This window comes from Bufo gargarizans, chromosome 1, assembly GCF_014858855.1.
Source record: "Bufo gargarizans isolate SCDJY-AF-19 chromosome 1, ASM1485885v1, whole genome shotgun sequence".
NCBI lineage: Eukaryota > Metazoa > Chordata > Amphibia > Anura > Bufonidae > Bufo > Bufo gargarizans.
The window spans coordinates 752429073-752445235 of NC_058080.1; the positions used below are offsets into that span (position 1 = coordinate 752429073).

Sequence of the window (16163 nt, forward strand, 5' to 3'; positions counted from 1 at the left end):
TCAGGTTCCAAACTCTACTGCTGACGCTGTAGCCACTACTACCCCTGCTGCCACCACTATTACCCCTACACAGTCACACATCTCATTTTGTTATTCATCAGATAACATATTGTACTGCTACTAATACCATGCAATTGCACATCTCCTGCCTTGCCTGTCAGGTTCCATGCTGTACCGCTGATGCTGCAGCTATTACTGCCGCTACTACTACCCCTACACATTATCCATCAGGTTCCACACTATTCTGCCTTCCCAGTTGCTGCTCCCAAAAAAAGGAGAATTTTCTTCATGGCTTTGTAAAAACGAAAGCCATTGCTTCATTACTTTCCCAGAATTCAGGCACAATGTCACCGGCACATGTATCTGTGGAGGTAGAACTGGTAGAGACTGATATATATTTTCTGTCTCTTTCGTATTACTTGTGCTGTCTTGTGGCTCTGTCCTAAGAAACACTGCCTGAAGAACGTATTTTAAAGAAAATAATAAAGTATTTATTAACATCTGGTTAAAACGGGAAATAACTGTACATCACTTTCGTTGAAAGTCAGGCTCCAGACTAAAGTAATGTAGTACAGGGAATTAAATACACCCACGACATATAGTCTGGACTAAATCCTAATCCTGCTGGCACGTTTGTACTAATAATTGCTGGAGAAGGAGTCCGGACACGGTTCTTATATTTGAACCCGGCACAGGTGCGTTCATTAGCAGTCCTACCTAGCCTAAACAGCAGAGCAGCTGATAGTGAATCAAAGGTTGTAGGCCCTGTTACGAGTGGCAACAATGTTGTCTTCCAGTCTCATAGCCTATTGGTATGTGAAATGCATCACACACCCTATCAGGGCATTCCAACATGAAGCATCCACACAATATTAGGTAATTCTAAAGACGCTCACTCAGCTGCCTACATCTGCCTACCCATTCATGCAAGACAGCACTGGGTCTCAGTATCGGACCGCATTCACTTTACCAGGTCAGCTGGTGCGCTGCCTGACACTTAGGACAAGGCTCCATAGGCAGGGTGCTTACTAAGTGGAGATCACCGGCTCAACGCGTTTCAACGTGACATGGTCTGCCCCGTATCATCAGGAGCAAAAGTCTCTCAGTAAAGTTAGCCTGTAGAGAAAAGAGTGCCCCACACTTTTGCGTGTCAAGGCTCCGGCGCTATGATGGCCGTACGCGGCCGCACGAACGCCGAAAGGATAACAGACAGACCCCGCCTATAGGGGAGGTGTGTGCTAGTACTCCCGCGAATCATGGTAAGGCGCGTCATTTGACATCCGCCCCTTGACCCGCCCAGCACCCTGGTGATCACACACACCTCCTCATTATTAGCGCAACATACGCTACTGTATTGGGGGAACCGAAAATCGCGGCTCATATATCATATAAGCGTCTCGTTCCAATGTGGGTATAATAGAGGACCTGTGCAGGTGACAGATTAGTATCCATCTACATCAAATCTAGAATCATTACATAACAGGCACAAACCAGCAATGTGTAAATATCTCCGCCGCGTATGGATCTATTGATCAAAACAATCCCTTGAACCCGCAAAACATCGGGATTGCCGTCATGTGCTTCACGTACATGACGTGACACAGTTGTGTCCCGTGAATTGCGAATATCTGATAGGTGTTCACCTATTCTCCTCCTAAGCTCACGTTTGGTCTTACCTACATACTGTAGGCCACATTTGCAGGTGAATGAATTTTTACTACCTAAGTTCCCTGTCCTTGCTACATTCTATAGTCTGCCCAAGTTACACAAACAAGGTCCTCAATTGAAGGGTAGACCCATTGTTTCGGGCATTGGCAGCCTCACTGCAAATATTAGTACATACGTGGATACCATCCTGCGTCCATTTGTAGTGAGTCTGCCATCCTATGCCTGTGATACCATGGATGTGTTACAGCGATTGGATGGTATCTATTGTGATGAGGGAGTATGGTTGGCAAGCCTGGATGTAGGAGGCCCTGTACACCTCTATACCCCATGAATTGGGATGTGAGGCTGTAGGGACCTTCCTCCAACAGAGAGGTGAACATTGTCGTCACCATAATACCTTCATCATGCAACTCTTGAATTTTATTCTGACACAAAACATCTTCCTCGTTGACCAACGCATCTACCACCAGCTCAGGGGGGTTGCGATGGTCAGTCCTTGTGCCCCGACGTTCGCAAACCTCTACCTGGGCTGGTGGGAGAAGGAGGTGGTGTTTTCTGACATGATGGAACAATATACATCTTGTATCCAACTATGGATTAGATATATAGATGACGTGCTGATACTATGGAATGGCACCAGAACTAGCTTCACGCACTTTGTGGAAACCCTGAATACTAACCAATTAGGCCTATTTTTTACATCTGAAATGCAAGAGAGCCAGATTACCTTCTTGGATCTTACTATCTTAATAGGTAGGGACAGGAGAATCACCACCAAACTATTCAGAAAACAGACTTCCACCAATAGTCTCCTGCATTGGGAGAGTGGACATCCCCTGGCCTTGAGAAGTTGCATTCCGAAAGGACAGTACCTCAGGGCCAGAAGGAACTGTTCTGAGCTAGGTGAATTCAAGGCAGCGGCCTCTGATCTGAGATCTAGATTTAAAAATCGAGGGTATCCACAGCATACTCTGAAAAAGGCATACCATCATGCCATGAGTGCGAATCGGAGTGAACTATTGGTCCCAAAAAGTAGGACAAATATTGATTCCACCCCTCGTATTTTAGCTACCCTTGATAAGGCCCATTGACAGGTACGTGAGATTTTGCAGAATCATTGGTCTATTCTCCAGTCTGATCCAGACATTGGGTCATCTATACCTGATCGTCCATCTGTCATGTATCGACGTGGCTCCAATTTACACGATCGACTGGTGCACAGCCTCTATACACGTCCTACGCCCGGAACATGGCTCAGAAATACAGTGAAAGGCACCTTCCCCTGTGGTTCTTGTATTATATACAAGCACGTCATGAAAGGAGATTCCTTCACCAGTTTCTCGACTGGGGATAGATATAATATCCGTTCCTTCATTAGATGTACCTCAGTGGGTCTGGTGTACCTGATCACCTGCAAATGTGGCCTACAGTATGTAGGTAAGACCAAACGTGAGCTTAGGAGGAGAATAGGTGAACACCTATCAGATATCCGCAATTCACGGGACACAACTGTGTCACGTCATGTACGTGAAGCACATGACGGCAATCCCGATGTTTTGCGGGTTCAAGGGATTGTTTTGATCAATAGATCCATACGCGGCGGAGATATTGACACATTGCTGGTTTGTGTCTGTTATGTAATGGTTCTAGATTTGATGTAGATGGATACTGATCTGTCACCTGCACAGGTCCTCTATTATACCCACATTGGAACGAGGCGTATATGATATGAGCCGCGATTTTCGGTTCCCCCAATACAGTAGCGTATGTTGCGCAATAATGAGGAGGTGTGTGTGGTCACCAGGGTGCTGGGCTGGTCAAGGGACGGATGTCAGATGAAGCGCCATACCATGATTTGCTTGAGTACTAGCACACACCTCCCCTATAGGCTGTTATCCTTTCGGCGTTTGTGCGGCCGCGTACGGCCATCATAGCGCCGGAGCCTTGACACGCAAAAGTGTGGGGCACTCTTTTCTCTACAGGCTACATACTTTTGACTATATGTCATGTAGTGGGTGTATTTAATTCCCTGTACTACATTACTTTAGTCTGGAGTCTGAAAGTCACGAAAGTGATGTACAGTTATTTCCCGTTTTAACCAGATGTTAATAAATACTTTATTATTTTATTTTAAATACGTTCAGGCAGTGTGACACAAATATATATAGTGACCGTACTAATTAGTATCCTTATCGTGTAAGAACGTACGTCCTAAGAAACCCTAAATTTTCATACACATCTTTTCAGGGGAATCTAGCCACTGATTTATTCAAATCAGACCCGAAACAAATGTCACCAGGTTTGTTCACTCTACAGTAGTTCCTGTTGAACCGAGCAGGCAGTGGCATGTAGACAGGCTGTGGACCATGATGCTGCTTAAGTAGGTATTTGAGCATCCATCCGTGCTGAGATGTCAGGTACAGTCTGGAGCACCTATCATTGCAATGAAGCAAGTTACTTTTCCACTTGGTCGTTGAGATCAAATGGTAGTGCTATGGATGCCGCTGCCTTATTAGGATCCATGGCCTGATTATTCTGTTATGTTCTAACGAGGAGGATCCGCTAAACTACTTATCCACGGAGTACGGATAGATGGTGCTACTTCAGCAGAGCTGGAGTACTACAGAAGTAGAGCTGGAAGACCATTATAAAAGAACTGGCGACTTGGTGTAGCAGAGCTGTAGAACTGATGCGGCAGAGTTGAACTGCAAACCGAGAGTTAGGCTGGAGAATGGAGTAGTAGAGAAGGCGGCCGGTGTGCTGGGACCGGAGAAACCGACCTGAATAATCATGTAAATCTCCCGGTGGGATGACACATTATCTCTTTAAATATTTTTCATGGTATCTTATGTGGTTTTAACATATTTTTTTTTTTTTCCTCCTGTTTTCATTCAGGTTCCTGCAATATAAAACCATCTATTCACCTTACTGACCTATCAAGAATGGATGGGGACAGAGACAAGATGGCAGAGAGGATAATAAATCTCACCCTAGAGATACTCTTCCAATTTACCGGAGAGGTGAGAGATTCTGATGATGTCACATTATATCATTCTTATCTATGGTAATAACAGATGGACATGGCTGTAGAGGTGATGGACTCTGCAAACGTCAGTAGTAGTGATATTTATTGCTGTGTCTCCCCATATCCAGGATTACACAGTGGTGAAGAAGACCTCTAGTCAGCGCTGTCAGGCTCCTGTGTCTAAAGGATGGGGAAGAACCCGGAGCTCAATCACAAGGCCTCCACCTCACCCCCTGATACATGAGGAAATCAAACAGAAGATCCTAGATCTCATCCACAAGATGATGGAGCTGCTGACTGGAGAGGTGACACTGCTGGGAATGCTGGGACATTATACAGTAACCGCACTGGAGGGGTCTGGGTGATGACTGTGTCATTGTGTTGTCAGGTTCCTATAAGGTGTCAGGATGTCACTGTCTATTTCTCCATGGAGGAGTGGGAGTATGTAGAAGGACACAAGGATCTGTACAAGGAGGTCAGAATGAAGAATCAAAAGCCCCTCACATCACCAGGTAATAGACAGGAGTGAATACATTTGTTCTTTAATTTTCATGTAGGTAAAATTTTATTAATTCACTGTATGTGTCTCCTATAGACATTAAAGGGGTTGGCCACCCTAAGTATCAAAAATCCAAAGTGCCCCAGACATCAGTCAATACTATGAAGTATTAATATCTAAAGCTAAATGTACTGGCTATATATAATTTTTCTAACCTGTTCCCCGTGACACACTTCCCTGGAGGAGCGAGCGGTACCGGGAAATGTTTTTTTACAGTAAAAATAAATCTATGAAGTTATTACATGAAGTCACGCGAGACTTCGCAAAGTAATAACTTCGGCTCATCTTAACCAATACATCCTAATACCGTACGGAGTGCTCGCCCTATGCAGAATTGGACCCAGAGCAGGAGAGGAGGGGGCATGGTGGGAGGGGAGGGGGAGCGTGGTGAGAGCAGGATGGGAGGGGAGGGGGAGCGTGGTGAGAGCAGGATGGGAGGGGAGGGGGGCGTGGTGAAAGCGGGAGGGGAGGGGGCATGGTGAGAGCGGAAGAGGAGGGGGCGTGGTGAGAGCGGGAGGGGCGTGGTGAAAGCGGGACAGGAGGGGGCGTGCGGAGGGGCGTGGGTAGGATGGGAGGGGGCGTGGCGAGGGCAGGATGGGAGGGGGCGTGGCGAGGGCAGGACAGGAGGGGCGTGGCTGCCAAAAGCAGGGAAACCAGGCAGATCGGCTTAAAGGGATTCTGTCATGAGAAATTGGTCCTATAAGCTAAACATATGGCGATGTCCCTTGTAAAACACTGAATCCTAAAGTGAGTTTATCTAATCCCCCTGTGGCTCTATATTCATTAAAAAGAGGTTTATATCACCTGCCAATCACTTCAAAATGTGTCCAAGGGGACGTCTCATGGTGAAAGGTGCCCGGCTGCATCCATCTCGTTTAGGTGCCCAGCGCCGCCTTCAATGCTGAAATCGCCGCCCTCCCTTTCTTTCGATCCACCTACCTCAGTTCAACGCTGCCTCTCGTACGTCCGCTCGACTCAGCCAGATCCCGCGCGTGGGCACTAGGTATAACCTGATGCGCCCGTGCGGACTACTGGTAGCGGCCTCGTATAGCGAAGTGCGCATGCGTTGGCCAGCGCACTTCGCTCGAACCTCCACTGACTGCCCTAGTACAGTCTGTAATAGGGCAGTCAGTGGAGGTTCGAGCGAAGTGCGCCGGCCGGCGCATGCGCACTTCGCTAAAAGAGGCTGCTGCCAGTAGTCTGCACGGGCGCATCAGGTTATACCTAGTGCGCACACGCGGGATCTGGCTGAATCGAGCGGACGTACGAGAGGCGGCGTTGAACTGAGGCGGATCGAAAGAAAAGGAGGGCGGCGATTTCAGCATTGAAGGCGGCGCTGGGCACCTAAAAGAGATGGATGCAGCCGGGCACCTTTCACCATGAGACGTCCCCTTGGACACATTTCGAAGTGATTGGCAGGTGATATAAACCTCTTTTTAATGAATATAGAGCCACAGGGGCATTTAATAAACTCACTTTAGGATTCAGTGTTTTACAAGGGACATCGTCATATGTTTAGCTTATAGGACCAATTTCTCATGACAGAATCCCTTTAAGAAGATCTATTAGTAAGTGTCATATTTCCCTACTTTCTTTACAGTTTTAATAAGTGCTAACAGAGTGGCTAACCCCTTTTAAGATTTATGGTAGTGTAAAGTATTATTCCTCTGAGGTGGCCATATGTAAACCAGCCATGGATCCTGTTCTTGTGGCACTGGGCTATGAGAACCTAGTTACACCACATAAATGAGTTAATTGTTAGCATTCACCATATGTCATAAATGTTCTCATGGGGTTCTAGAGTATTTCTTCTCTAGATCCTCAAATGAAAGAAGGCCTGAAGAAGAGAAAAATGTGGTTGGTGCTCTTAAAGCCATTCACCCGCTGCTAAGTAGGAGGAGGACAATTATTTGGACCCGGAAGGAAAGCCGTAATATTCCAAATAGATTGGAGAGCTTGCTAGAATGATGCTTCAAATGACTTGGAGATGATGGCTACAATGCTGGAGGGACCCACAGGAGGTTGATAGATAAGGGCGTTATAAGACGTTTTTGAAGGAGGCGTAGAAAGTATGTGGGAAGAGTAATAGGTAGGTTACGAATCAGGTAAAGAAGTTTGTGGAGTATTTAAATTTTTGTGACCAGCTAGACATAAGGTTAGTGATAGAATGCGATATGGGTGGCTCCTTGTGGTTGCAAAAAAGTCTATATATAGGGGAGTAATACGAAGCCGTAGACAGTCTAGGTTCTTTGTGGACCGTTGGAATGAGTAAGAGGAACACAGGACAGTCAGCATTTTCCTGTATAGAGACTTTAAGGGCATATGGTTTGGAGTCATTGGTGATGAGGCCTGAGATTTCATGGAAAGTTCTTAGTATAGGGAGGAGGTTGAGCGAGAGTTAGCAGTATGTCCTCTGCAAACAGAGTTTATGGGTAAGACCTGCTCCTGCAGCATCTTTAATGCTGGGCAGGCCCTGATGGCTGCTACTAATATTGTTAGGGCAGAAAGGATAGGGGAAATGGCAATGGCTGATATCATAGGATATCGCATCCGGGCTGTGGGTGTTGTAAAGGGCCGAAATCTATCCAAAAAAGGTAACATAAAATCCCCCATTGTGAAGAGAAAAAGGTCAAATAGTCCTAAAATAAGGAGTCGCACCTCACTGATGTGAAGAAGAGGAACAAGGAGGGCAGTTTTTGTGTAGATGGTAGGAGAACTACTCTTCAGATGTTGTCGCTAGCCTGCCTATGGGAATAAATCCTGTTTGATCTTTATGGATGAGGGAGCTAAGGAATTAATTGAGACGAGTGGCCAGGATTTTCTCAGTTTGATATCGATACTCAGGAGTGAGATGGCTCATCTTTGTTGAGTTTGGGAATCATGGCTATATGGGCTGATGTTTAAGTGCGGTGTAGAGAAGTACCAGATTTTATGGCATTAAAGACATAAACACCAACTGATGAAATGAAGGTGGGGATAAACTCCTCAGGAGTTGTACGTTGTTTAGCACCATTAGATTATTTCATGCCTGTGACAACCACCCGCCAATCCCGTTGTACTATGCCGCAGTTGCCATACAGGTCTCATCCACTAGAGACTTCCACTGTGAGCACAGTAGACGTTTGAGATTGGTTGGTGGGCCCATACATGATACAATCGGTAAAATGAAATGATTGATTTCACGCTGGGAATCAAATTAATTTGCTGCCATCACTCTTTGTATTGAATCGGGGAGAAGAGACCCCGGCTAGCTAATCCTAAAGGGAAGAAATGGTTATTTGCAACCTAGCTAACTAATTAATAATGTATAAAAATAAGACAAATGGGGTAGAATGTCACTTCTGAGGACAGAGTTCTTGGCATAGACCAGATAATCAGGTAACAAGGGCAAAACTGGAACAATTAAATTGTTCGCTTTATTTTAAAAACTATTCACAAAACTATACATTAAAGCTGACAGATAAATATACCGGCCAGTTTAACAGATTGGTTGGATAGAAATAGGTAAGAGATGGAAAGGAGTAGAATGTCTGTAAGTTCAGAATTACCATGTTAGTGTCCAGTAAAAGATAAAGTCTGCAAGGAATAATCCAAGATGGCGGTGTCCAGCGGGCGGGCGTGATGTTAATCGACTTCAGATGGTAGGTGAAGGACCAGGACTTGAGTGGGTCACTGTGTTTTACCCACTCTGTAGCTGGGAGTGGCTATGACATGTACAAGCAGGGCCGGCTCCAGGATCATGTGGGCCCTTGGGCGATAAAGTCTCAGTGGGCCCCCTTACACAGTGATAACTCTCTGAGTACAGATAATACAGTAGATAGCACCTGCAGTCCTATGTAACAGCATACATAACAAAGTCATGGCTATCTGAGTACAGAAAATGTAGTAGTGTTACCTGCAGTCCTATGTAAAACCACAGATAACACTAGTGTAGATCTGTAGATCATGTGGTAGTGTTACCTGCGTCCTTAGTGTGCCTCCCTGTGCCTCTACCACAGACTCCATGCTGGAGGTGCTGTCTCCTCTTCCATCTTCATCTTGCCCCGCACAGAATGTCCTGATGCAGCTGCGTCAAGACAAAGGGAACACTGTGGGCATGGTGATGGTGACACACACACGGGGACAGACACACACACGGGGACAGACACACACACGGGGACACACACACACGGGGACAAGGACACACACACACACACACGGGGACAGACACACACACACACACGGGGACAGACACACACACACACGGGGACAGACACACACACACACGGGGACAGACACACACACACACACACGGGGACAGACACACACACACACGGGGACAGACACACACACACGGGGACAGACAGACTGACACACACACACGGGGACAGACAGACTGACACACAGGGACAGACAGACAGACTGACACACAGGGACAGACTGACACACACACAGAGACAGACTGACACACACAGGGACAGACAGACTGACACACACACAGGGACAGACTGACACACACACAGGGACAGACAGACTGACACACACACAGAGACAGACTGACACACACACAGGGACAGACAGACTGACACACACACAGGGACAGACTGACACACAGGGACAGACAGACTGACACACACACACACACACACACAGGGACAGACTGACACACACACACAGGGACAGACTGACACACACACACACAGGGACAGACAGACTGACACACACACACAGACAGACTGACACACACACACAGGGACAGACTGACACACACACACACACACAGGGACAGACTGACTGACACACACACAGACAGACAGAAACACATGGCCCTCATAATACACCTGGATCTGTATGTTAAACCCCCTTAATTGCACCAGATTCCACTCCACTTGAACCCCACTGCCCCTGAGTGCTGCCCCCTCATATATGAGCTGCATATGCTTCCCCCTCATGAAGTTCTGGTTCTCCAGCAGCACATCCTACCTCACTCTGCATCTTCTTGCAGGCACACACAGCCCCTCCTCCTTCCACAAGCTGCTGCTGCCGTAAGGGTTTGTCATGTGACTATGAAGGAGCATGTGACCAGTGATGTCACAGACCTCCTTCTAGCAACTACATTCTAGCATAGGATCGATCTACCGATACTCCATCTACCCTGTTATGAGTTCTGGGGCCGCTTACCCCAGCAGTGCACATGGCGAAAATTGTCTGTATTGCTGGGGTAAGCTGCCCTAGAATTCAAAACAGACAGGATACAGCTGCAGGAGCGAGCAGGCACAGTGGGCCCCCCCAGGAGCAGGGGGCCCCGGCACTTGCCCGGATTTGCCGGGTGGTGGCGCCGGCCCTGTGTACAAGCCCAGCCTTGTGTAATTGGAAGAGGGGCAGTTCTTGCCCTGAGAGGGAGAAAATCTGGCAGAATCTGGGCTTTGCAAGTTTCTCCATACCCGTAGGTCAAATTAAGAAATAAAGTCCATATTTATAATCGGGACAATTTTACGCATCATCAGATACAAAATATGACGAAGATAATACAAGGTGCCTGAGAACCTTATATCTCAGTGCGGGAATTTCCAATTGACTTGTGAATTTCCTGGAAGGAAAGAGATTGTTCATTTCGTATTTTCCGAACCCAGGAGATCTGAAGGAAATATGGGAAAAATATGAAGTCTATGGATTGGAGGTGACCTGTCACAGATGGTGTTGCAGAAAGCTGGAACCTATAAATAAACATCCGACTGGCTTGATCCCAAACTAAGGAGCATATGGGTGAGCCCTATAAAACCCCTAGAGCTCTCCCTGACTGCTATGCCCATGCAAAGGTCTTTATGGTAGACAGTTGCATGTCCACGTACCTCATACTATGTGACATCTGAAAACCCTATAATAGTGAGGGGACACGACCACCGGCTCCCTGCACTTAATATGGACGGAGTCAGGGTCACCTAGAATCAAGCCAGCAAGGAAACACAAATAAAGGAAACAGACTTATCTGAGGAAGCAGCCTCCAGCAGTGAACACAATCCAGAAAGAAGTATAAACCGCAAAGTGAGGCAGTATGGGAGGGAATATAAAGGGAGACAATTAGTGTAAATAGTTGACAGCTGGGAGAAGGAAAGGAGATGACAAAGTGAAACCAAAACAAAGAACTTCATGCAGGTAGAGAAGAACATCTAACAGACCTTCTCACAGAAGTGGCGGTGACATGACCTTAATGTCATCTTCCTTCTTGTACCAACCAGCTGTGTGATAAGTATCTGTCCTTCTCTTTTAAAGGTCTGACTATGAAAACTCATGCTGTGTTGGGGCTGCTCAGACTAGAGAGAAGGCCCGTTTATGAGGTTTTGTCATGATGATATCAGATTGATGGGTGTATAACCTGACAGGGGGTCAGTAGGAATCTTTGGCCAGGGTTTGCTAATTAACCTCTGCTCTGTGAGCTGTAACGGAAAGTTTTAACTCTTTGTGCGCAAGAGAGGGCTCTGGGGATTCTGTGATTTTAGAACATGATGCATTTGCAGTTTCTTCGTATTGCCGAGATTGCAAAGCGTCACACCTTCCCCCTTTGGAGGATTGGGGAAGGAGTGGTCAGCAAGACTGGGACTGAAGCACTCCCCACTCGCTATTTGGGTTCGTTACAGCGGGAAAGCCCGTCAGCATTCTGATAGCGACTTCCTGGGTTATGCTGGATCGTGAAATTGTACTGTTGGAGCGTTAAGCTCCAACGGAGGAGTTTTCCATTGGTACCAGCCGTACGTTTCAGCCAGCTGAGGGGGTTGTGGTCTGTGACGACCGTGAAGGATCGTCTGTATAGGTACGACTGTAACTTCTGTAGGGCCCACACAATCGCTAGGCACTCTTTCTCTGTCGTGGAGTACGCAGCTTCCCGTGGAAGTAGCTTCCTGCTCATGTAGGGGAGAGGATGCTCATTTCCGGTTGCGTCCACCTGACTAAGTACAGCTCCCAGACCATGGTCTGAGGCGTCAGTTTGTACGATGAACTGACGGGAGAAGTCGGGAGCTTGTAGGACAGGAGCGCTAGCCAGCGCTTCCTTCAAGGCCGAAACGCCTCTTCTAGTTCTAGGTTCCACGTGACCTTGTTGGGTTGTTTTTTACCCGTTGCATCGGTCAGTGGTTTAGCCAGAGTACTATAGGATGGAACAAACTTTTTATAGTATCCTGCCTTTCCCAGAAAAGCCTGTATCTGTTTTTTGGTGGTAGGCTGCGGCCATGCCACAATGGCATCGACATTCCCTATCTGAGGTTTCAGGGTCTGGCTGCCTACTCTGTGTCCAAGGAACTGAACCTCTGTCATGGCAATCTGACAATTGTTGGGCTTAACGGTCAGATTGGCAGCGGATAGTCTTCCCAATACCTGTGACAAATGGTCAAGGTGATCTTCCCGGGTTGGACCTTGCGTTCCTTCCAGCAGTTCATTTATTGCCCGCTGAAAGGTGGTGGGCGCATTCTTCATCCCAAAGGGCATACGAGTAAACTCATAGAGGCCAAAAGGGGTGATGAATGCAAACTTCGTTCTCGCCTGTGGCGCAAGTGGAATCTGCCAGTACCCACGACTCAAGTCCATGATTGTCAGATAGCTGGCAGACGCCAGCTGATCCAGCAATTCATCAATTCGAGGCATGGAATACGCATCGGTTGTGGTAATGACATTCAGTCTTCGATAGTCGACACAGAGCCGGGTTGTCTGGTCCTTTTTGGGAACTAAAACAACCGGAGCGGCCCATGGGCTAGCGGATTTCTGGATGACTCCTAACTGCAGCATTTCCTCAATTTCTCGCTTGATCTCAGCCTGCACTACGGGCAAGGTGTGATAGGGGCCCTGCCGTAAGGACTTGTGGGTCCCTGTGTTAACTCGGTGAACTGCTAGGTTGGTTTGGCCAGGAAGTCCTGAGAATGTGGCGCTGTGCGCACTCAGGATTGCATTGAGCTGAAGTTGCTGGGGGTACGAGAGGTGGGGGTTGATGTTCCAATCCTCTGCCACGTCTCGTAGCTCTGTTAGCAGGTCTATTAGTGGATCTGGTTCTAGCTGGCTGCACACTGCCAACACATACTGCTCTCTCTCCTCATGTGCTTTTAACATGTTCACGCGGAACAGTTTCTGTCACTTACCTCCCAGACTCACTAGGTAAGTGACTGGGTTCACCTGTTTCAGAATGGTGTATGGCCCTTCCCAGATGGCCTGCAATTTGTTCTGCCTAACAGGGAGTAGGGCGAATACCTTCTGACCTGCTTGGTATGACCAGTCTCTGGGGTGTTGGTCATACCAGGCCTTTTGCTTGGCCTGTGCCTTTGAGAGGTTTCTCATCATCATGGCCATAAGGGACTCCATCTTTTCCCGAAACTTTAGCACATATTCAACCACGGAGACTTCTGAGGGGTCCCCTTTTTCCCTCCCATGTCTCCCGAATCAGTTTTAAGGGCCCTCAGACGTCTCGTCCATATCTGAGTTTAAAGGGCGAGAACCCAGTGGTCTCCTGCAGCACTTCTCTGTAAGCGAACAGGGGAAGTGCGGCACGCTCCCAGTCCTTCCCCTGCGATTTCTTTAGGGTTGCAATGCCTCATCAACATAATGACATACAATGAAGCTTTTAAGTTGCATTGTTAAAGGGGTTGTTTGGTCTTGCAGCCAACAACCTCTTTGGTCCAGTCCTGTGACCCTGAACCCTCTGAATATAAAAAAAAAAAACCTCACCTGTCCGTGGTTTTGCCTCTGCTTTGTTCCCAAATGCTTCCAGTCCCCACAGGACCAGGAAGCATCTGGGTCCCATGACTGCTGTAATGACAGGCATCAGCACTCCCATTGGCTTGATCAGTACTTAACAGGATGTACCATTCAAGCCAATGTTTGTGGCCTGTGATTGGCCACTGCGGTATTACGGGAACCAGCCACTTCCTGGTCCTACAGGGACCAAAGCGTCCGGGAACAGAGCAGTGGCGGTATGTTCAGGGGCACAGGTCTGGACCAAAAGGGTTGTTGCCTCCAAGGCCGAACAACCCCTTTAAAGTGCGCACCTCCAATGGACAAATACCTGCCTCACCTGTACATTAACATGCATTGTGCAGGGGCAAATAAAAAAGTGTAGGGAAAGAAGACTACGAGAGAAGGAGAGAGAAAAAAAATAAGTAAAGAAGTAAACATGTTGCATAGATATAGTCTAGTGCAAAAATGCTAAAGAAAGTAACCGGTACCATCTGGAGTGAGTTCTTTAGGGAAAACGTTTCCTGAAACAATGGAGAAAGAGAAAAAAGAAAAGAAACATCAAGATTAAATTCTTAATCAAAGCAGATACAAAACATGTTCCAGCTGAGGAAGTAACAGTTGGTCAGCAAAGGTAGTGATGTGGGACAAGATGTCACAACACGGTGTGTCCGTCAAAAACTTGCGCTTCAGCCTGGTTACGTTGGAATAGATGATGCTCTGTTGGAGCGATGCTGTCATGGCTTTTAGGAGGTGACCTCGGTTCGGACAGGGCAGGGTCCAGGTTTTCCAGGCTGAGGAGGCGTTTTGGGTTCAATCAGGAGGTCTGCTCGCTTAGTTTTTCTAGAGGAAGAAATCCTAATTTCTCCACAGTAGTGAACATTATGGTTCTTCCACCATGATTAAAGCTTAGTTCAAAGGGATAGCCCCAGACATACAGGATGGTAGCTTTTCTCAATCCCTCCAAGGTTTTTGCAGAGTAATGGGGGCTAAATCAGTGTAGATCTGGTAGCGATGCCTTGAAAATGAAAGGCCACCCTTTTCACACCCTGCTTTCATGATCACTTCCTTGGTACGGGAGAAATTCATCTTCACAACAGTGTCGTGAGGTTTGCCATTATGTTTGTGAGGGCCCAATGAATGAGTGAGCCAATCCATCTTAAGCCTATCCACTGGAATGGAGGGGCTAATTCCTGGAACAGGAATAGTCATGGCATGAGGTCTTCCATCATTTTCAGCAACCCACGAATGTGCATGTTACTCCTGTATCTTCTAATTTTAAAGAGGACCTGTCACTTCTCCTGACATGCCTGTTTTAATAGCTACATTAATACCCCATGCAATAACAATTCTGGAGCATCTATTTCTATGGCGCTATGTTGTGCCATTCTTCTCTTATTTTTACTAGAAGTTATGAATGAATTGCTAGCAGACACTATCCAGCCAGTGCTGATATTGTCAGAATGTGCAAGGACATCCTCCCCCCCTTAACTGGTTAACACCCATCTGTACTCTTACTGAAGACTGCTAACAATTTATTCATAGCTTCTAATACAAATAAAAAAGAATTGCACAACATAGAGACATAAGAATAGATGCTCCAGAATTGTCATCTGTCATTTTACCAAGAGAGAGAGATGAGAGGCACACTGGAATCATGATTCTATGAAAATACTGGCATCAACACAGAAGTGATAAACTGCAAGGTAACAGCCTGGAGGCCTAACATCATCATCTAATTGCCATTGTTCTGAGGTCTTCTGTTAGGTTGTGATTAGGGTTGAGCGAACCCGAACTTTTCGGGTACCCGGACACGAACCCGGACTTTTTCACTGAAGTCCGGCTTTAGTGTTCGGGTGATTTTATTATTTTCCATTATAACATGGTTATAACGGAAAATAATAGCATTCTTAAGACAGAATGCTTAATAAAATGGCCATTGAGGGGTTAAAAAACAAAAACTCACCTCATCCACTTGATCACACAGGTCTTCTTTCTTCAGAACCTGCAAAAGCCCCTGCGATGACGTCACCTCGCTCACCGCGTGGTGATGTCATTGCAGGTTCTAAAGAAAGAAGACCTGCGCAATCAAGGCTGTGCGATCAAGTGGATGAGGGGAGTTTTTTAAATTATTTTTAACCCCCCAATGGCCATTTTATTTTCGGTATTAAGAATGCTATTATTTTCCGTTATAACCATGTTATAACGGAAAATAAT

At 46.7% G+C, this 16163-nt stretch overlaps 1 protein-coding gene across 1 annotated transcript in view; it reads left to right on the forward strand.

The window, feature by feature from the left end:
- LOC122930643 (zinc finger protein 850-like) overlaps nucleotides 1–16163 on the forward strand; it is a 138767-nt gene that overhangs the window by 17309 nt on the left and 105295 nt on the right. Inside the window, exons 5-7 of the mRNA XM_044284156.1 lie at nucleotides 4564–4688; nucleotides 4822–4998; nucleotides 5082–5205. Coding sequence (XP_044140091.1) covers nucleotides 4564–4688; nucleotides 4822–4998; nucleotides 5082–5205 — 426 coding nt within the window. The remainder of the gene's footprint in view (nucleotides 1–4563; nucleotides 4689–4821; nucleotides 4999–5081; nucleotides 5206–16163) is intronic.